This window comes from Gobius niger (genome assembly GCF_951799975.1).
Source record: "Gobius niger genome assembly, chromosome: 16".
NCBI lineage: Eukaryota > Metazoa > Chordata > Actinopteri > Gobiiformes > Gobiidae > Gobius > Gobius niger.
In genome coordinates, this window is record NC_136867.1 from 17,310,845 (window position 1) to 17,333,228 (window position 22,384).

Sequence of the window (22,384 nt, forward strand, 5' to 3'; positions counted from 1 at the left end):
TCCCTTAACGTTGATATACTGCTGTGCTTCTCTGTACACTTGAGAAATTAGATTTTTTTTTTTTTTTTTATAAGGTTATTGTCAACGTGTATTGCTATGCGAATGATAAACTCAACGCAACTTGAGATATTATATAGAAGAGGCCTGGGACCAGTTAGCCCAAAACTTTAAGAGCATCCAATATTTATTAATCAAAACATAGACCACAACTTTAAAAAATTCAGTGGAGCTTAGAAAATCACTCAAGTGCTCTGTACATCCAAACCACCAACCACTCATTATGATTTTTTTTTTTTTTTTTTTCTTTTTCCTCCTTTTTAACAATGCATGCTCAAAACTGAAATGGTGTTTGCTTTTTGGGAGGGGGACCTCATTTGAAACTGGCATGTGTCCTATACAGAGAAAACACTATCTTCTTATGAGCGCTGCAGGTGGAGAGGGTAAAATGCTTCGATTAACAAAACAAAAGGAAAAAAAAGACTAAGTGAAAAAGAAAACTGGAAATTTTCAGATCTGAACCAGCAATTTTAACATCTGTCCAGCGTCTCAAATGGTCCCATCACATCGCATACTTTTGTGTCCACTCTTTTGCACTTTTGGAATATCTGAAATAGAGAAGAAAAAAAAGAGATGTAACAAACCACAAATTTAGAAGACGTCATTCTGAAGTCATCGGACAATTCATGCCGTTAGTCTAAATCTTCATGCAGAAATCAACTATACAAAATGTACTCCAAGATTGTCGAAACACTCGTAAAAGGCGGTGTCCTGATCAATTCTCAGATGATCCTCAACTCATCCATTCACTGTTGCTTAACTGAGGTGAGTTTGAGGTTTGATCACATACTGAAGTTCATACAGAACATTTGTCTTTACAAATCAGTTGAGGCGGTTCATATTACCTGGGTCACATGTTAACTTGTTGATTTTAAATACTACATAGCATAAGAACAGGTCCAACAACTACTCCTCTATACCTCTCCTTTTACAAAAAATACTGTCTTCAATGAAACATGCAGGAGTGCAGACTAGCTTTATTGCGGCTTTAAATATCATGTGCTTTTTGTTCTCAATGACAATGGTGATCCGATGACCATCACCAACTGAGTTGAACAACAAACGGATTGAACACCCACCATCAAAATGGACAAAATACACCTTCTACAACTACTTCATGAATGTGAGACCAAACACTGCATTCAAGACGTCCAATGAGTGCTTTTCCCCATCACAAATGAGAATCCCACAAGCCCAGGGGTCTGTTTCACAAAGGAGGCTCAACAAACTCTGAGTTAGGGTTACTAAAAAAAAAAGGAAAAAAGTTAGCTCTGGTTAAACTCTGACACAGTAAAGTGGCAGATGAGACAAACCACCATTGTCTCTTTGCTCATTAAAGCTTTATAATGCACTGCAGGCATCTTTGTAAGTCTTCTTAGTCTTTGATCTAATATGCTGGACATGCTTCACTAAACTTCATTGTGGGGGGAAACAAACCCTCCATTATATGAATGTCGAAGGTTTTTTTGCCAAGGATTTCTCAAAATGACTCACCAATCACATTTACTGAATTTTGATCACCAAGAAAGGGTCAAGAAGGGTCATCTCTGTATGTAAAAGCAAAAGTCTCAGCAGATACTCAAGGATCCAGGTAACTCATATTTGTGAAATGGGCTGCTGGCTCCACTCTTATCCAGGTTATGCAAAACCCCCTTTCTGAAACAGAGAACCCTGGGTGTGCCTCAGTTCAGGGTCAACCAACTCAGAGTTATGATTAAACCTACTTTGCAAAAACACGACCCAGCCGCTTCTGCTGGCTTCCGACTTACCTTTATGTAGCATACTTGTTTGTCCACTCCCGAGCTAATCTATTGTACCTGACAGAGTGAAATTAGGATTATCTTTACCGGCTCAGTTTAGTCGATGTACTACACTAGGCCAAAGCACGCCCAAGCAAAACCACCAGAGAAAGTGTATGACAGACCTAGGTAAAAAAAAAAAAATAGGCTAATAGCTGTAAAATGAATACCTTTGCCTATCGTTTTTGTAGATTCGTGCAATCTCTGGCACTAAAGGGTCATCTGGGTTGGGGTCAGTCAGGAGTGAGCAAATGGACAGAAGAACTGAAAAGACAATAAAAAGGTTGACAGAGAACAATCAATCTAAAGCCATGTTTGCTCAATTAGTGCAACTGACGCCACAAAATCGGGAACAAAATAACGTTAAAAGTAGAAAAAATGTTGGCACATTTTAACTTTACCATGCCTTTTTCTTGTAGGCTGTAAACCTAAAGAGATTTTGCGATATATTGTAGCACATGAGATATGTATATTGTCTAATGTTGCAGTAATGATATCTGGGCAATTTACTGTTTCACCCCGTTTTCCATTCAATTTGTTACACAGATCTCCTATAACATAGTATAAAAACAGGGAGGCACGTCGTCAGGACATTTGCAGTATAATGGCGGGAAATGAAAGTTAATAGTAAATATAGTCAGACTCTGGTTACAATATAGTCCCCCCTTTTATCCGCTTAGAAAATCCACATTGTTTAATTTTGTATAATTATACTTTGTAGTGTAACACTTCACGTACCCATATTTAAATAGGGAAAACGTGGAAGAGCTTGGTAGCTTCTATCTTGACCCGTTTGAGCTATAGTGGAGAGAGGGAGAGGCTAAATGCTAACACCGTCTGCGCTGTGTTTACGTGACTGAAGGCACGGGTGAAGATCAGACAGGTCCTAAAGAACTCGTCAAAGCTAAGATAAGAACATATCTCAGTATGTAAAAACGGTGGCCTATTCCTTTAAACTCATTCATAAAATTGGACAATGGATAAAGTTTGTTTGCACTTGTACACAGATCCTTGTGCCATGTGATCACACTCCCTCTGGCTGCATTTAGAAAAAAAAAGAAAGGGGGGGGGGGATTTTCCAGAAGCTGCTTGTCACTACATGACCGATAAATACAAATAATTCTGGGTACTTGTAATATGAAGGAATTGTAACTTTATTTGGACACAAAACACTGCCTTTCTATTGATGAAAAGTAGATTTACTTGATCACATTCCAAATCGACAGCACTTGAGGACATTTTCATGTGTCCAGCTGAGGATATGAACAACACATTACAACCACATGGTAAATGGACAGTCTGCCCCAGGGCAGTTGTGGCTTCAATAACAACTTACCACTATAGAGTCAATGAATAATGAGTACAGTAATAGTACTTTGAGGACACAGGCTTGTGAAGTGCAATACAAGTGTAAGCTGTTATTGTTTGGGCTACAGTTGGGGCTTTGACCAAATTCACAGCTCATCATTATTATCCATTTATTGGAAAAATGTTTGATAGTATTTTCCCATTTACATTGTATGCGGCCCACGGCGGAAGCTGAATTTCGGCCCACGACTCAATGAGTTTGACACCCCTGGTCTAAAGGGGTACGCACTTCAAAAAAATAGGGATGCACCGATACCGATACCAGTATCAGGCCGATACCACAGGCTTGTACTCATACTCGCACCTACGAGGCGCAACTCTCAGCTGAGGAGAGAAGATAGCAACAAACTGGAGAATTCTTTAGTGGAAATAGAATATTCCACATAGAGCTGACTTTATTACAGACTGCGCCCTCTAAATATGAGTCTGTGCTGGATTTAACCAGAGCTTAATGTTGTCAGTGCTGCAGCGTGGAGTCTGCAGTGTTTACAACATACAGGCTAACGTTGCTAACTCGCGTCTAGCAGTTTTGGCTGAAAAACTAACCCGGCGACTAAAAAGTCCTCAGAAAATCCAACGTAAAGAGATACAGCATGTCCATACTGCGCGAAAATGAGCTGCAGCAGAACAATGAAAACGCTGTAGCTACTCGTTAAGTTGCTACAAACACACGAGAGAATCCACACGGAGCTGAAGTAAAGACGAAAAGGACCATTTAAGAAACATCTCAATACTATTGTTAAATATCAAATACATAAATGAATAAAGCACAGGCATTGGGGAGCTTTTGGACATGGGCTTTTCTGTCTGATGGACAGTGCAATAAAAATTTAATTGAATGAAAATAAAAATAAATAAATGACATCAGCACAATTCTAATATAACTGCTCTTAAGGAAATGTAAATGAGTAAATTTACTAATTACAAACCAATCTGCTGTGAAAAAAGTAAGGCTGTTGAAGAAAATGCCTTGTACTCGTATCGGTATCAGCGAGTACTTAAATCCAAGTACTCGTACTCGTATCGGTTTTAGAAAAAGCGGTATCGGTGCATCCCTACAAAAAAAAGGTTGGGAATCCCTGCCATAAGTGACCACATGTCATTTGTTTCCTTACAGAGAGATATAAAAAAGTTCTATTAACATCAGCTCTTGTGCTATGCTTGGTCAGGATTATAGTATCATCAAGTATCAAGTATCATCTTATCTTATCTTATTACACAAATACCTCAGGCACCACGTCACCTTACCTTTAGAAATAGTAAGTGCTGGAGACCACTGTGATCTGAGGATGTCCAGACAGATGCTGCCGTTACTGTTAATATTTGGGTGGTAAATTCTTGTTGTGAATGCCACCTGGGGAAAAACAAAACCACAACTATTCAGAACAGGCTGCACAACATTGAGCTACAAACTACAATTCGGGCAGCTGTGGTGCAGTGACTGATGACTAACTATAGGAATGAGAGAAATCATGTGGATACAACACGATTCCCAAATACAAACTTCACTGTTGTAGCGCAGTGGTACTAGCAGAAGACAAAAATACAGGATATGCATACGGATTGGGATATTTGTACATTAACAAGGTCTGCCAAACGGAGTACACCATGTGGAATTTCTCACATTTCTGCCTGAATTGGTCACTAAATGTGGTCTGATCTTCAAGTCAAAATCATAATGAATAAACAGTGTCTGCTTAAACTAATACCACCCATACATTTAATCACATTTTTTATTTTTTCAACATGTAAACATTCACAGGATAGCAAGGAATAAGTAAGTACACTGTCTGAATCTCACTGAACTGCAACAGTTTTGTAAAGAGGAATGGTCCAAGAGCTCCTTCGCAAACCAAATTGAGTTGGATGGAAAAATGGACCAGCACATCAACATCAAAACCTCATGTCCACTGTGAAGGACGGTGCAGGGAGAATCACAATGTGGTGCTGCTTTGTTGCCTCAAGACCTGGACAACGTGAGATTAATCGAGAATTTTATTCACAGGTTTATCAAGATATTTTGCAGAATGACAGACATTCACAACAGTGTGTATTAAGTAAGTCAACCCTTGTATTAAATAGCTGGCTGACTCTTCTTTTGCAGCAATAACTGCTTTTCTGTCATTGCAGATTAGACGCTCACAACGATCAGGATTAATCTTGTACCGTTCCTCTTTACAAAACTGCCGTTCAGTGAGATTCAGGCGGTGTACCTACTTATTCCTCCCTCACCTGTGAATGTTTACATGTTATGGCCGATAAAATGTAAATGCTTGGATGGCATCAATTTAAGCAAAGACTGTTTATTCATTCCTGTGAATTTGGTGAAGAAGATTAGTGACCAATTTAGGCAGAAATTTGAGAAATTCCAAATGATGTACTTACCTTTTCTTGCCACTGTAGAACAATGTGCCAAAGAATGTGTTGGTCTTTAAAGTGTATCACGGCACATGAGCCCAGGCTGAGGTTCATACCCTAAAGGTGAGTCAGCGAGTTCGGCCTTTACGTAACACAGGGCGTCATAAGGAAACTGACTTGAAGCAACATAGTTGTGCGTCATGCATTTCAGGAAGCGAATGTGATAGTGATACAGCAGCTTTATGGCTTGTAACTGGCAAATACAAACTAACTCAAAACTTTCATGTGTGTAAACCTTTTTTTTATTTTTTTTATAAATACTTTTAGGAATTCAGATAATAATCTTATTATGTAATTATTATAAAGACATGCAAGTACAAATGGTTGTACCTTAGGTGGTTTGAAGGGGTAATCTGTTGGAAAATGAATTGTCAAGAAGAAAACTCCTCCGGAATACGGACTGTCTACCTGTAGTGGAAAAAACATTTGCATAAGTTAAATATGGTTCACAAAGGCATAATACTGAACCAAATAATAAAGTCTAATTATAAACTACATCATAGGGCCTTATATTATATATATTATCTTTGTGAAAAAAACTTACAGGTCCCATGATTGTGGCTTGCCAATGAAACACTGTGGGGACACAGAAATAAAGCATTAGTGCATGTTCCAAACTCTTGAGTAATTTCAGGTTTGTACATTTTAACACGTTTTGTCTCGATCATTTCAGGGCTCAAATTATCACCACTACAAAGTATTTCTTACTGATCACACCCATCTATGGTGGCAGAATATGAATCAATTTGATGTAAACAATAACAGTAAGGTGTGATCTTTCAGAAGCATCGGTCTTAAAAGTAATATAAAAATACAAAGTGAAGAAACTCAGGACAAAATCTTAAATTGTGATTAAAATCCAGAACTGCATGTTTTAATGCCCATCCCTAAAATGACATGTGACCTTTACTTACTGTCATCTCCAACTGGACCAGCTGAACACTGCGCTGGAGGATCACGACCCAAGTCAGCCAGCTCCTGTGACAAAAGACATGGAAATTCTACACATCAGTTACAGGTTCACCAAGAAACATTTATTTAGGAATGTTAAATGTTAAAAACATAATATGTCATAAGTAGTTTTTGGCCTTAGGCTTTAATGAACAAGACCGTTCAGGGTGAAAGGGGGTGAACAGCAGGAAGAGACATTCAGCAAATATGTTCTTACATACTTTCAACAAGGTTTTCTGGTTTTACAGCATATATTATTGACTATCAGTTTGACAAAGCAACAATCGGCTTTGACCCACAAGCTCCAGTCAAGTGATACAGCAGTCATAGTGTATTCCACTTAAATTGAACAATACAAATCCAACAACAGAAAAAAAATAGCCATCAAACCATATTTATACCATAGTCAAGAAATCCTATTCTGCGCCTCACCAATGATGATGCTTTCCGTACTTTTACGCCAGCAAATTCTAAAGATTTAGGAAGCTTGTTGCATAAAATGGCTGTGTGATGTCAGGAAAATGTAAACATTCCAGTCGTGTTTGTTTTGTAATTGGTCGTTTCATTGTGAGCACTTGCAGACCAGACCAAAACATAAAAAAGGTACAACGAGGTGAAAATATGGCAACTTTCAAGCAATTAAAGCTGATTTACGTGAATTACACTGGAAAAAACCAAAACAATTATGGGGCATAGCTGTTAATTAACAAACATTTCTGAAAATGTGTGCTTTTGACAATAGTATGGCTGAGTAATCTCCCCAAATGTGGTACATTTCATGTTTCTATAGGCTATAACCTGTAGTTATGCGGTTTCTTGCCTTGGTAGCTTGCTAGATAAGAGGAAATATTAGAACTCCATCGTGTACAATAACACTTTTTATATGGTTAGCTGCCGTATGTGTTTTTCCTCATCAGCAACCACACAACAAAGCCTGTGTCATTGCTCCAGTGACTGTCTACGTCTCCAAATATATGCCGGACTGACTGCTGTCTTGAAAACACACCAACAAAAAGCGAAAACACAGTCACCTTTTGACAGCTCCTTCTGATAACGCTAGCCCCTTTTTAGTTTCGGTTCTCTCAAATTTAAAGCGGCCCAGTGGAGGCACACACCCTGCGACATTGAACAAATAACGCGTTCATACCAAGGAAATGCCTCACGAACGAGGCTCAGCGAGCTTACATTTATAGTTTGGTGACTAATGTGTTCTCGCTAAAATGAGAACAGCAGGTTACGTGGAAGCCTTAACAAAGACGTCAACGTGGTACAGGCTACAATTTTGTTCGCGTAACTTCGACACAATTGTGTTTTTGTCGAAATGTTGAGCAATTTCTGCGGCCTCGTCAAACGGCAGCCAGTGTTCTTAGCTCCAACCGGCATCGATGGAGGCTAGCTCCAAATGCTAAATGCTAACCAGAATTACACCCGTATCACACTCTTGTTTGTCAACTACTCTTCAATAAACAGTTTTAGAAATGTGAATATTAGCTTCAGTTGCGTTTAAATCGTTAACACGTATATTTTGGTGTATACTTTTGCTGAGTTTCGACTACGCACCGCCATTACGCATTAGCATGAAGACTAGGTTAGCACTAGCTAGCGTCAACACATCCGTGACATTATCTTACCTTTTGAATCCTTTTTAAGGCCATTCTGTGTGGACGTTTTTGCTCTTTTATTTTCAATCCAGGTGGCAAATACAATGTGCCAGAGTAACTTGAACTCAAATACGAACAATCGACAGAGTTGGGTCAGTTCAACGGCCTTTCTTCTTCACAATGCGGAGAGTTGGCTGTCCCACTTATCCGCCGTGATAAGACGTGTCCAATGAATTCACAAATCCGCACTTCCAAACCGAAACGCCGAGTTTTCGGTCACACGTGAGTATGTCACGATAATGTCAGGTGGAGTTACCCGGGCTACTAGAGAATATCCTTTTGCTTTCGATGCCTGATGGCCAACTAGCGGCGGACCCGATGTATTTGAAGGTTCGTGAAGCGAGGGCGGGCCCTGTGTCTGTGGTGATCTGTGATGGCAGATTGGCTACAAGCCCCAAGCTTCCAAACAAAACACTAGTCACAGTATGTCAGCGTTTAACGCCTTTGGTTTACACGGTAACTAATCAAATTAAAAAGTAACATACGATAATTAATGTTATGTTATGCGGTTATTAATTATTCCGTAAACATAATCTAATCATCTAATCTACTGTTTAATAATAATAATAATAATAATAATAATAATAATGATAATAATAATAATAATAATAATAATAATAATAATAATAATAATAATAATAATAATAATAATAATAATAATAATAATAATAATAATAATGAATCACATCTATTTTAATCTAAGTCAGTGGTTCTCAAACTGTGGTACATGTGGCACTGCCGGTACCTATGCTTCCTCCGGTGTAATGCATCTGCAGTTTTTGACTTTTTTCATTTTTAATTTGCGAAAATTTCATTTATGTTTTGGTAAGGCATTTAACACATGTGCTTTTTCACTTCAGACGTGGTTTATACCCAGTTAAGACATCATTTAGTCCATGCCAAAGCAGCAGTCTGAGCAGATGCCTTTCCTCCAGCTCTAACGGGGAGATCCCAGAGCAATCCCTGGCAAGCTAAGAGATATAGTCCCTCCAGTGTGTTCTAGGTCTGCCTCAGGGCCTGCTACCAATGGGATGTGTCTGAGGCAACCAGGAGACATCTGAACACATGCCCGTCTTAGCCGAGCCATGTAAACTGGTTCCTCTCTACGTGAAGGAGCAGCAACTCGACTCTGAGCTCCCCCTAGGTATCTGAACTCCTCCCTCTATCTCTAAATGTGCGGACAGCCACTGTGCGGAAGAAACTCATTTTGTCCGCTTGTATCCGCGATTGTGTCTTTTTGGTCATGACCCACATCTCATGACCACAGGTGCGAGACTCCCTGGTAGATTCACTGGTAAATCAAGACCTTTGCTTTTTCACTCAGGTCCTTCTTCACACCAGTATAATACAGCGACCACATCACTGCAGATGCTGCAGCATTGAAATCACAGAAGCAAAAATGTAAACAATGTCTTTGCTCCTCTAAACGAAACAGTAGTGACAATTTGGACTAACACAACACAGCATTGAGCGTACAGCTTTAAATCTCACCCTCATCTTCTGCACTTAAAATACTTTCCCTTGAAAATATCAGTTTCTGGATATGTTACATTCCAGATTCCAGGCCCTTTTTACATGTGCAAACAGGCCAGGGCATGCAGCAGTATTACAACCTCATCTGAGCAACAATCAAAGCCTCGTTAAATATAGGCTCATGTCAACGTCGTCTTGCAAGTTCACTTCCTGAAACATTTTTAACAATATAAAACTAGAAAATAAACAGCAAGAGCATAGAATTTGTTCTGTTCAATAACATGCTCCTGTCTTGGATTTATTGATAGCCGACAGAAGACAAATAACAAAATGTACACATTCACATACTTAACACTAGATTGCAAATTTAAGATACACAAAAGGTCAATGACTTATAAATATAACTTCAAAAAAGGAACTTTTGAAATGTCTTGCAAGAAATTTACAGATTATTGTAAAAGTTCCTTTGCACATTTTCATACACAATATTTGGATCTTTGGTTAAGAGTTTATTATCTTTTTTTGTTTTGTTTTTTACAATTCATGTACAGTAGCTCAACGGATGGAAATTTTAACCAATGATGCCACAAATAAGCCACATTTATTAAGATTATCGAACAAAAAATAGTCAAAGTTGTGCAGAATTTGTTTTACATGTGACACAGAATGAGCATTTCAAAACCAGATGCCTGAACTGTCGGATTGAGTAATTTTAAGATTAGTGCTCCTAAACCCCAGTGTAAATGGGGCTTAATGATTTTAGTCCAAATGTAACATACTAGTGGTTCTCAAACAAGTACTACAACAAAAATGTGCAATACATACAGATGTGCAATATTATAATTATATGCACTGTCACGTTGATATACAGCTGGTCATATTTATCTAAATCACTGGCCTCATGCTGTACTTAATCAAGTTTTAATGTAAACCATTTTATGTAATATCATACTCCAGTTGTTTATAGATATTTCTATAGCAGTATATTGAAGATCTCTTAGTTTGGGAAAAGTGTTAAATGTACTTTTTTAATGGACTACAACATGATAAAAATCCCAAATGTACAGGCAAAACGTGGGCTGTAGCAGAACTAAAACAGGACTGAACCAGACCCACGTTGTGGTGTACCAGTTGCGCTTGCATCCACACCAGAGATTGAGAACCACTGTGCAAAACCAAAGCACCGTATTATTAAAGAGCCTGTTTAAACAATACAACTGTACCATGTATTGATTGACAGAAAAAGGCAGATGTGTTTAGTTCTGGGTATGGAGGTTCTTCCTCTTTCTCCTCCCACTTACTTCAAGGCACTAAAGGGACGTCCTGTCATAACTGTGGGACAGGTTTGTCAACTCTCTGCATTCGAATATTTGCACTTTAAAGATATGCAGGACTCGAAGTACGCAGGAACATTTTTAAAAGGCTTTTGGCAGTCAGAACTCATACAAGGGACTAACTTCTAATTTCTGTCCATAACATTTTCATTCACTGCTCCCTGATATACACTTGTCATTGTCAAAGTCTCCATTTTGTGGCACTGTAAGACATGAAATATTGTGTTTTTTGAGTCCTTCTGTGTTAGAGCTAGAGCCACTTTCTTCTGTGTTAGAGCTAGAGCCACATCTCTCTGTGTTAGAGCTAGAGCCACATCTCTCTGTGTTAGAGCTAGAGCCACATCTCTCTGTGTTAGAGCTAGAGCCACATCTCTCTGTGTTAGAGCTAGAGCCACATCTCTCTGTGTTAGACCTAGAGCCACCTTCCTCTGTGTTACAGCTAGAGCCACTTTCCCCATTCACAACTTCAGAAGGCAATTGTAAACTTTGAGCATCTCCGGCTCCTTCATTATTTTGTATATGAGCATGGGCTGTTTCACCAAGGTGATCAGCAGAGTTACTTGGGCTAATAAATCCAACAAAGTCTCCACTTGAACTGAACCGTAAACCTCTTGAATCAATTGTCTTTGACTCTGACTGGTCATGTCTATTCTCATCTTCAACTTCAGGATTATCCGAAATTTGCTCTGTGTCAGTTTGCCCGTTTGGAGGGTTTAAATCTTCTTGCGCAGCTTCATCAGGGATATTTTGAGGTGTTGCCACTGGAGGAGCTTCGTTCATGGCATGGCTATTGTCCGCCATTTTGGGTCGAACCGCCTGATGGCACATTGGGCACGTCTCCTGCACATAGAGCCACTTCCGGAGGCAGTTTCCATGGAAGAAATGTCCACAGAATGTAATGACAGCAGAGTTCATTTCCTGTAAATACAAAAATAGCAACAGGATTTTTTTCAGATGGCACATATTGTATATTTTTTATTATTATAGCTTCGAAATTAAACCAAAGTAATTCTTCATATGTACCAGGCACAATCTAGTTTTAGAATCTAATTATACAATTTGTGTATAGTTGTACAAAAATCGACTAATATACTGTATCTTGCCTGCAGGATGTTTTGTAAACATATATTTACATGGTTTTATTTCACAGAGAACGTTTTAGTAACTTTTTTGTCAGAAACACAAAATAACAAACGTGTAGATCTTTGCTCACTTCAGGTCCTCTGTGACTACTTCATTCACAACAAATCTGTCATCAACAGCGTCAATGCTGTTGACTTTTGTCCAAAGAAATTTGCCTCTGAGCTACAAGAGGGGGCAGGTTTAAACTGAACAGGAAGGACAAGAATAAGGAAGAAATATTATGTAAAGTGAGACTGTAGACACGGCCTATTATAGTGTATCTATAGTGTGTGTATCAAAGCAAAATTGTTGCAAGTGAGTTTGGATAAAGGATAAACAAAAGAGGCTGAAAACAGTCATGGAGTCATTTTCTGATTTTAGTTAATTCAATAAATAGTTCCATTCTGAATGATAAAAGCAAAATAACAGGGGATCCATATTTAAATGTAATGGAGACATTACTGCATTTCCGTATATTTTATTCTCCTTATCATACTCATAAGCTCTGAACTTATATATATTTTAGAATAGAATAGAATTTAATTGTCTACCGAGGTAGATATTTGTCTTAGGCTCACCGACACATAAAAACACAAGACTGGGGCAATACAAACATGCCCAATAGAGAAAAAAGACACAAGAAAAAGAAACGTAGAAAAACAAAACAGAAAAATAAATGAAATAAAATAAAAAATAAATAAATAAAGTCCATTTCTGTGGCGATTGTGACACCACAGGGGACAAAAGATTTCTTAAATGCAGAATTTTTTTGGCCAGTGGAACTCTCTATCGCCTCCTAGAGTTCAGAAGTTAAAACTGAGGGTTCAGAGGGTGAGCAGAGTCAGAGGCAATAGCTCGAGCTTCAGTCAGTGTCCTTTCCTTGTACAGCTCGCTCAGTGGTCTCTGAGGTCTCCCTCTTACTTTTCCACAACCACCTGTTTGGCTGATCTTGGACTCTGACTAATTGCACGGGAGTAACCAGTAGCTCTCCGGCCCTTTCCATGTAACCCCCCAAAGGTTTATATTAGAACCACTAGGGCTTCACAATATAAATTATCTGCAAATTATTGTTACAGAGAAATCTGCTGAAGCAGAAATCGCCAGAAGTCACAACATATCTCAAAATCACTGACTGGCTGAAATGTACAGTAATCAACTTCAAAATGTGCAGAAGTTCAGGTTTAGTCATGATTTTCCAAATTTAATTGAATTTTCGTTTTGTTTTGGTCCAGATTTAAATATTTATTTTTAAGATTTTTGTTTAAATTTAATGGGACATACGGTCTTGAAATGGTTTAGTAAAACGTCACAATGATATAGTTATCACGATATTCTACTCTCATTTTTTATCTCAATTTGTGCAGTCCTTTTTATTCTAAACACGTGGAATACAATCTGCAAACATGTAGGTAAATATAGTAAAGTATAAAGAGGACACTCAAGTCCCTGGGTCCCTGTCCATAAGCACTTCTGGAGATTCCCTTTTACAAAACGGACTTCAAGGTCGACAAAACTGAATGATAAATGTGTGAATTGTGATCAAGGGTCATGTTTTGTAAATAAATGAATAAAAAATAAAATAATAATAACAAACAAGTAATTTTCTTTAATTTTGTTTAAATATCATCAGGGTCTTCAAAGCCAAATAATTCACTACCAGTTGAGACCACTGGAAGACATAGTGCTTGCAAACTGCTGTGCCATTAATTTGTCTTTTGGATTTAAAATGCTGTGCGACGGCCAAACTGACCTGAAAACAGATGGAGCAGACATCGTTGTGCTGCTGCAGCTGCTCTGTGGTGGCTTTGGGAAGAGAGTTGATCTTCTTCGCTGCTTCCTGTCTCAGTAAAAAACTCCTCCAACCCGACTGCGCTCTGAGCCACACGTTAAAATACGAGTGAATGATTATGACCGAGGCGCCCATCCAGCTCCACTCTCCAAACAGTGACTCCCAGGTCCCATAGGCCACGACGCAGAGAGCCACAACAAACTCCAGCACCCGACTCACAGCGTTCACCCAGTAGATCACCTCATCCAGGCTCTCGATCGGGTCACTGCGAAACAACTCCACCATGAACAGCGAGTAGATCAGCATCGTGCCCGTCACCTGCACAATATGAAAGATGATTTCTTGAGTGACTTATGCTTCAAGACACTACCCAGCCAAAAAAGAAGTCGCCGCAGCATTTGCAAGTCTTCTCCAGCACATCACAAAGATTCTCAATGGGGTTAAGATCTGGACTCTGTGGCCAATCCATGTGTGAAAATTATGTCTCATGCTCCCTGAACAACCCTTTCACAATGTGAGCCTGATGAATCGCATTGTCCTCTTGGAATATGCCTGTGCCATCAGGGAAGAAGAAATCCACTGATGGAATAACCTGGTCATTCAGGATGTTCAGGTCGTCCCTGATCTCATTCTTTGGGCACATAGTGTTGCTGAACCTAGACCTGACCAACTGCAGCAACCCCAGATCATAACACTTTTTATTTTGTCAGGCGGTGTGATAGCAAAAGGGAATTTGGTGAAAACAATATTTAATTCAACATCTTGGGAACCAATTGAAGCAGGGTCAGCTGCAGCAGCTGCAGCAGACACATTTATAGTGACACCCAATCAAACCTACTGTATAATAATCTACAGCACATCATATCTATATCAAGAGTAAAACTTGTACAAAATATAAAATGATCATATTGCCGGCTGTTTATGGCAGGGCTCAAACCTGAAGTGAAGTGAGCATGCAGCTGGACACCAGGATCAGGAGCCAGAAGTCCATGTGGAAGAACTGGGAGATTTTGTAAGCCATAAAAATGGGGAACACGAGGAGGAGGAGACACATGCTGAGGCCTCGGAAGTGCTTCCAAAGACTCCTACGAAACACAGATAGTGAAATTAAAGCATTGTCAAATACAGGGACTAAACCAGAACTCCACAGAACCCAGACAGGATTACGTTTAAACTAAGCAAAAACCTATTCTGCTCTACCAAAGACAACACTAAAAATCCAAGATTGAATCACAAAATTACACTAAAAGTCACTATGTATTCTTTTGCTTGGATTGGCTTTCTTCAATACCTGTTGCGTGATGCTCCCAGAGCTAAAATAATGGGGTCGGTTATCTCTATCATGGACTGTAGAGTGGAGGTGACCACAATAAAGAGGATGATGCTGAGGAGAAAGGTACGCTGGAGCGCCTGCATGTCCAAAAGTCCAGTTTGAAGGGCAAGAAGCAGCAAAGTCACACCCTCTGTCACACCTCTGTGAGATGAAACAAATACATACATTGTTCTACATTAGTGCTTCTTCCCCCTTTACGTTATTCTACATTACTTAGTGTAATGAAGTATATGTGTTTTCAAAGTTTAAACTTTATAATTTCTGTTTGTAAGTTGTCAAATTAATGTGTAAGTACATGTTAACTCCATACTGTGCAATTTATTTATTACATTTTTTTACCTGTGCATAACATTCTCATTTTGGACGGCGGCGAACCCTCCCAAGTAGAATTTGCATAGGTTTAGAAGTCCCAAGGCCAAGTAAGACACGACAAACGTCAGACCAAGCAGCGAGTATGGTGTGGCACAGCACTCCGAGACACTGTTGAGAAACCAAAGTCACTCATTTTCCAAAATACTTAAGATTTATAGTTTACTAATATTACTAATTAATATTTCGCACATATTTTATTTTACTTTTTACAAGTAACATCTTCTTCTAATATATAGAGCCTAATTTTTCTAAACTGGTCTCTAACACATCTAAACCAGGACTAAATCAGGCCTTGACTAGAACCAAATTTATATTTTAAGTAGCCCAGGTCATCTGGATTACACTAATTAAACCTGAAAAAAGTCCACCACTTGTGTGCGCCCCCCACAGTTTGAGAACCGCTGTGCAGCTTCCTGCAATTAAATCCAACCTTGAGAGCAGGAAGAAGATGATTCCCTGATGACTCGCGGACACATTGCCAGAGAAGATGTCCGTACACAGCTGGACAACAAACAAGACAAACCAGAAGACACTGAAGAGCACTGGGACGGCAAACTGGTTCCATAAGGAGATCCCCACAGCCATTAGTCTGTACAAGTCAATTACCTGAAAATAAAGAAAACAAAAACATAGCAATTTTGCATCATTTTGTTTGAACAAAATTGCACTTCATGTAATCAAAAGAATTTCCCCTTGTGGATCTGTAAAGGTACTCGGATTTGGAAAAAACAAAGAGTTGTGACTGCTGTTACTCCCACAAGATTAGCAGTAGACCTGATAATTACAAAAGCACCGTGCCAATGATCTACAATAGATTAAATTACAATTAGATTAAAATCCAATTACAGCAATCGCACAGGACTCAATATGCTTTCCACCCTTGCTCTCCATCCAATGTTCAGTTTCCATGCATGGTTGTTTATCACCACTGTCTTGCATTCCTTTACTTTTATTTGTGTCAAATTAAAAAAAAATGGTCCCCACTCAAGTTGCCGACTTGTTTCTTCACCAATTTTCCACAGACCTAGTAAACCTGACCGTTAAATGGGTAATGTGACCTAAATTGAAGGTTGTAAATGTACCTCAAGCTGCAGTAGCTCTGAGCAGGCCGCTCTTGCAAGACCATATGGCACAAAGAGATGAGAGATCAGAAACACAGCGACTCCTGCTCCAGTCAGCCCCATGGCGAAAGTGTTAACCGTGAGCAAAGTGGCGAGAGGGACAGCGCATAGACGGGCCAGCAGGGGGAGCATGTGAGCGGAGAAGATCCACACCTTTCTGGTCTTCATTAGAAAGGCACACAAAGTACTGAGGATTATCTGACCTGAAAAAAGGCCCAAGAAAAACACAGGGTAATTCAAGTAAGGCACACAACCACGAAAACATCTATTTGATAAATTAATTGAAAAGTTGATCACAATCTACATAACGTTTTGAAGGAATTTTGGTCTAAAGGCTTAATTAGACGGGACAACTCAGGGTGTGGAGAGCAGGAAACAACAAATTGTGAGAGCCAGGAGCCTCAACCACTCTACTACCAGCTGTCCCGGGCATTGATAAAGTAGAGCCTTCCTCTCTATTTAATAATCACACAGTAAAGCAGGGATGGCGGCTGGCCGATTTATTCCCAGGCCAAACATTATTCCAGATTATTCGTAAAACAGCACTTTCTTCAAATGCCATTGTTGTACATAATTGGGGATCTTTGCCAATACATTTTAAAAGTACTTAATTTATGTTTTTTGTATGTTTGGGAAGGCTCTCAGTTTTCCAAGAAAGTATTTATCGTAGTGAAGTTTGTTGTGTGTAATCATACTTCCCAAAAACATCTCGGTGGCCAGAGGTTTAATGCCGGCGGGCCCCTGTCACATCGCCTACCCCTGCAGTAAACCTTTGGTATTTATAGGAAAAAATGTCATACTTACTTGTGAGCGCTGAGACAAATCTGTTAAAGGCCAGCGAGTTGAGGTACACGGCCCCCTCATAACCGAACTGCAGTTCCTCGCGAACGTAGTCCCTGTAAGATAATAGAAAAAGATACTTTGAATAGAATTGTCTTAATGAGACCTGGATTAAACCTAAGATAAAATCATAAGTTTGCAAAGCGTTGTGTAGCTGGTTTCTCACTTTGAAATCTGATGACCCATGTACAGGAGCAGAGCAGCGAGGATGTGGAGGTAGAGCGTAACGATGTGTCTCAACGGCAAAACCAACACCACCAGGTTCACCACATGACCTGAACAACAAAATAATATAGTGCTGATTAATTCTAGACTTTGCAGATGTGCAAGAAAGAAGGTACGGTGCCAGAGCAAAGAGGAGTTATATTCCAAGATTCCCCTGATACTCTGAGCTCTCGTTCCCCCCACCATTCCTTAACATCTAGAGTGTGCATTGCAATCCTGCTGAGGAATTAATGAAAGAGATTGAAAGAGAGATGATTGGTTAACATTTTAAAATATTATTTATCAAGAGGTCTGCAGTCTGCACATCTCCATTAGGTTAAAATATAAAAAGTGCCTAAAACGTGCAATAAAAAATATATTCTGACTTGTGGACTAATTGACAGGTTGGTTCTCACTGATAGTTTCTTACCAAGGTAGTACATATTCCAGATGACATATTTGTACTTAAAAAGCATGTCTTCATTTTTGGCTTTGAGGTGCTCTGTTAGGCCTTCAATATCACATTTGTAGAGCAGGTCCAGCACGAGGATACTGGGAACCCTGAGGGCCACATTGGCCAACTCTTCCAGTCGAGGCATCTCGAAACCAGTTTCAAGGAGACCAGGCCAAGTCTGGGTCACATGACTTTCACAGAAGAGGGACCAAACAAGCGCTCTTTTTCAACTACATTGATTATCTTCTTGTCATCTGAAAAAAATAAAAGATAACCATTACAAGACTTACAGTAATAAGACATTTAATGCATACAACATAGTCTTGAATCTTCTTGTGTGTAGACTCAAATCCCTCGTTCACTTTCACATAACCTATCATTATGAGGAATAATATGTCTTTCTTTCTGTATCTAACCAGTGCTTGATTTGTAAATTAGTCGTTTCAGGAACACTTTTGGTCTGATGTGATGGATTTGGGGAACAGGCCGAAACATTTGCCGGAACACTCTCATTAAACACCATTATATCAGATACTTTTTTTGCCGGATCCTCCTAAATATTTAGGGGGATCAAATGAAGCGCTGTATCTAACCTTTTAATTTAGATTGAACATCTTATTAAAAACGCATGTAATGCACAGAGATTTACACAAAAGACTGTTTCTACAATGGAACCCCTGCACAACCGAGAAACCTGGTATTTACATCAGCAAAACTAAATTGTGTCTATGTAAAATAAATTCCACAAATCATTCCATGTAGAATAATTTGCTTTGGTAGAAATCGCCCCTGACAAGTAAACACTCTTTCATGTTGTTTAATCACTCATTTTAAGATAGATGCATCAACAGAATGAATGAATGAATAAATGAATGAATGAATGAATGAATGAAGAGTCACCTACTTTGCACGGGATCTGTGTTCACCTCCACACAGCCATTTGCTACTAGCACGACGTAATCGCAGATTTTGAGTTCTCAGATCGCTCCACAGCATGTTTTCATGGCGCTACGAGCATAATAAATACACTTTTCCGGACTTCAGTTCCTCCTCAATATATCTTGATGTCATCCATATTGAAAGCATTGCAAAATACCTCGAAACAAATCGATTAAGGACGAGTATTAACGCTGCAAATGCAATGTTATGATTCCGCTTGCTGGCGTGACACTTCCGCTACACGTCACATAAACCCACCAATCACGTTTTTTTTTCCTTTTCTGCGTCAGCACCGAGCACTGAGCAGGGCAGCACCAACACCAAAGGATAGCACCCTTCCTGTGCAGCTGTTAGCTCCCAACTTTGTAAAGAAAAAACACTACTGCAAAATGTCTGAGGTCCAAATGCTGAGTGCTTTGGTGAGCGAGCGGCTGGCTGCGGCTGCAGAAGAGATCACTGCGTTGTTTGAAAAGACAATAGCGAAGTACGAGGGGGAGCTGTGTCGCTACAAAGAGGAGAACCAGAAGCTCAGTGGGGGACCTGGCCCCGATCTAAACCATCAAATGACTGAGACACGAATTAAAGAGGAGCCAGGGGAACATAGCATCAAACACGAGGAAGAGCTGCTGCCAGTGTCTCTCCCTGAGTCCAGCGGTGTCTGCGTGAAAACAGAAGAGTCCTCACTGTCTCTGCCACACACTGAGCTCAGAGGAGAAGCAACACAGGGAGAGGACACCAGCTCAGAGACCGACGGGGACACTGAGCACTCTGATCACGCAGACAATGATGGGGAACCTCACACAGACAATGATGGGGAACCTCAGTTTCTCTGTTTGGACGCTCAGATGGAGACTGACACTGATGGAGACCATTGCAACAGAGACCAGATCAAAGACAGATGCACAAAACTATACCTGCAAAATAAGTCTAGACCAGAGACAAGTGTTGTAAACAATGGGGGCGTATCAGGAACCGACAAGGGTGCAGAAAGCATCAGTCAGGGCTCTGTTTGTGAACCTTACTGCTGTTCAACATGTAAGAAAACATTTGCCAGAAAGAGCAATCTGGTGGTACATAGAAGAATACATGCAGGCGGTGAGGCTTACAGTTATTCGCTCTGCAATAAAAGTTATAGTCTGAAGGATTGTCTGAAATCTCATATGAGGACTCACACAGGCGAGAAACTTCACAGCTGTTCTTTGTGTGAGAAAAGCTTTGGCAAAAAGTCTCATCTCGATATACATATGAGATCTCACACAGGTGAAAAACCTTACAGTTGTTTATTTTGTGAGAAATCCTTTTCTGTCAACTCTAATCTCACCAGACACTTAAAAACTCACACAGAAGGGAAGTAAATAACAGAGCTGAACAGAATCTGATCTTAAGGGACTGCTTCGACAAGAAAATATAGGAAAGAAATCAGAAATTAATTGTAAATGATTGAAAATTGTGACATTTTTTAGGCGCACATGAAACAACAAAACTGGCACAGTCCTCACAATCTAATCCCCAAATTGTTGTTTTTGTCTCTTTTATTTGCACTCTGTCAGCTGCTTCTACACTATGTGCCCAGTACAAACTTTCCCAAGAGGGACAATAAAGTTTTTAATTCATTCATTCATGGCGACGACAGCTTTGAACTGATCAGCTTCTACATTTGCGGGATTTCTGCTGTTCAGATAGGAGGATTGATGTTGCACCCGAGAATATCCAAGTACACACACACACGCACTCCAATGAAAATGTTTTAACACGCCTGTAGTGGAAAAAAATAACTGCTCGATAGAAGCTCTGATGAGTTTTATGAAATTAAGGTCCAGTTTTTTAAAAATAGAGAAAAACAGTGAGGCACAGCTTGGGGCTTCACACATCACAATGACCGTGTGGAGTGATCGAAGCAGAGGGCTTTATACATTGAATACAAGGGGAGAATACATTTAAAAACCTGAGGTGAGATAGAGCCAGAGCCACCTTAACCAATGGGCTAGCAGGGGCTGGAGCCCAGGGGCCTACCATAGTCAAGGGCCTATCAGAATTAGGAGGGGGGGCATGACTAACCGTATGCGATGATTGTGCTAAGCTCCTATGTGCGTACCTGGAGTAGGCCCGCCCTACCTGGCCCAGAGGGATACATGTAGCAGGGTTAGGGTTTTTGTGAGATTTAGGGATAGGGTTATAGGTTAGGGTTAGGGTATGCGCTGAGGGGGGTGGGGGCCTACAATTCTGTTTAAGCCCCGGGGCCTGTGGGTACATTAAGGCGGGCCTGGATAGAGCTTCTTCTACTCATGTGCTAATTCGTTCCGGATGTCTGTGGCAGAGGTCTTCAATACATTTCAGTCAGAGTCATGAATGTTGTTTGATTATCAAAAGCCAGAGGTGTGAGGAGCAGCCGCTAGTCACGATGTTGGCTCCAGCTAGTCTGGGCCTGATTTTGACCAAAGAAAGCAAAGCATACTCTTTATCACAAAGGCTAAATCATGTACAATCATGTAGAACCACACTGTAATCATTATTCATTCACTCACTCCATACTTGGTGGTAGTAAGCTACGAATTATAGCCACAGCCGCTCTTGGGGTAGACAGACGGAAGCAAGGCTGCCAATCTGCGCCATCGGCCCCTATACAACCACAACCAACCAAATGCATCAAATGGCAACTTTTATGTCATAATTGTACATTGTCCCTTTTAAATGAATAAACTAAACTTACCACTCACTCACATATCACATTCATACTGGCCTATTGTGCAGCCATTTTTGGTCTATTTAAAACCGCTCAACATTCCACTCAATAAATAGGCTAGAATAAATACAAGCATTTCGTTTATTACAGATAAATCTATAATTGGAAAATAATAAAAATAAAAAAGATTAAAAAAACATGTGTCTTTGTTCTTACCTGAGCTTAGACGAGTTTATACGTACCTGTCTGGTCTTTGTGCGCGTCGGTGGAAAAGCGCGGTCGCTTCCAACTTCACCCTGTTTGGAGCTAGAGGAATACATTGGGAGAGGCCAAATGCTAACAACATCTTTGGTCGTTTTGCGTGACTGAGGGCAGGCACAAAGACCAGACGGGTACGTTTCAACTCGTCTAAGCTCAGGTAAGAACATATTTCAGTATGGAAAAACGGTGGCCTGTTCCTTTAATA

At 39.9% G+C, this 22,384-nt stretch overlaps 2 protein-coding genes across 4 annotated transcripts; both read right to left on the reverse strand.

Moving 5' to 3' along the window:
• Positions 1 to 353: 353 nt before the first annotated feature.
• LOC306975408 (ubiquitin-conjugating enzyme E2 2-like) lies at positions 354 to 8,606 on the reverse strand. 2 transcript variants are annotated; one of them, XM_079572936.1, is made up of 8 exons: positions 8,225 to 8,606; positions 6,557 to 6,620; positions 6,187 to 6,218; positions 5,973 to 6,050; positions 4,473 to 4,578; positions 2,027 to 2,120; positions 1,827 to 1,874; positions 354 to 605 (listed from the first exon to the last, which is right to left on the reverse strand). In XM_079572936.1, the coding sequence occupies exons 1-7, from the start codon at positions 8,246 to 8,248 to the stop codon at positions 1,829 to 1,831; spliced, it is 444 nt and encodes a 147-aa protein (XP_079429062.1). In that variant the 5' UTR covers positions 8,249 to 8,606; the 3' UTR covers positions 354 to 605; positions 1,827 to 1,828. The 2 variants fall into 2 exon arrangements, with proteins under 2 accessions (XP_079429062.1, XP_079429061.1); XM_079572935.1 differs by lacking the exon at positions 1,827 to 1,874 and having other exon boundaries at positions 8,225 to 8,605.
• Positions 8,607 to 10,713: 2,107 nt separating this feature from the next.
• Positions 10,714 to 19,477, reverse strand: LOC306976147 (RING finger protein 145). Of its 2 annotated transcripts, none has more exons than XM_079574034.1 (12): positions 19,201 to 19,477; positions 18,273 to 18,550; positions 17,805 to 17,913; positions 17,603 to 17,694; positions 16,760 to 17,001; positions 16,108 to 16,283; positions 15,645 to 15,785; positions 15,264 to 15,446; positions 14,910 to 15,057; positions 13,934 to 14,290; positions 11,474 to 11,979; positions 10,714 to 11,338 (listed from the first exon to the last, which is right to left on the reverse strand). In XM_079574034.1, the coding sequence occupies exons 2-12, from the start codon at positions 18,439 to 18,441 to the stop codon at positions 11,209 to 11,211; spliced, it is 2,253 nt and encodes a 750-aa protein (XP_079430160.1). In that variant the 5' UTR covers positions 18,442 to 18,550; positions 19,201 to 19,477; the 3' UTR covers positions 10,714 to 11,208. The 2 variants fall into 2 exon arrangements, with proteins under 2 accessions (XP_079430160.1, XP_079430161.1); XM_079574035.1 differs by having other exon boundaries at positions 10,714 to 11,311; positions 19,201 to 19,476.
• Between the last annotated feature and the right edge of the window lie 2,907 nt (positions 19,478 to 22,384).

Excerpts from the sequence above, each read along its gene's own strand:
- LOC306975408 (XM_079572936.1), bottom strand. The coding sequence starts at position 8,248 with ATGGCCTTAAAAAGGATTCAAAAG. Across the intron at positions 6,621-8,224 it reads CCTTAAAAAGGATTCAAAAG|GAGCTGGCTGACTTGGGTCG; the intron begins GTAAGATAATGT and ends CTTTTGTCACAG. Across the intron at positions 4,579-5,972 it reads ACCCCTTCAAACCACCTAAG|GTGGCATTCACAACAAGAAT; the intron begins GTACAACCATTT and ends GTTTTTCCCCAG.
- LOC306976147 (XM_079574034.1), bottom strand. The coding sequence starts at position 18,441 with ATGCCTCGACTGGAAGAGTTGGCCAATGTGGCCCTCAGGGTTCCCAGT. Across the intron at positions 17,914-18,272 it reads CTGGAATATGTACTACCTTG|GTCATGTGGTGAACCTGGTG; the intron begins GTAAGAAACTAT and ends TTTGTTGTTCAG. Across the intron at positions 14,291-14,909 it reads GCATGCTCACTTCACTTCAG|GTGACGGGCACGATGCTGAT; the intron begins GTTTGAGCCCTG and ends CATATTGTGCAG.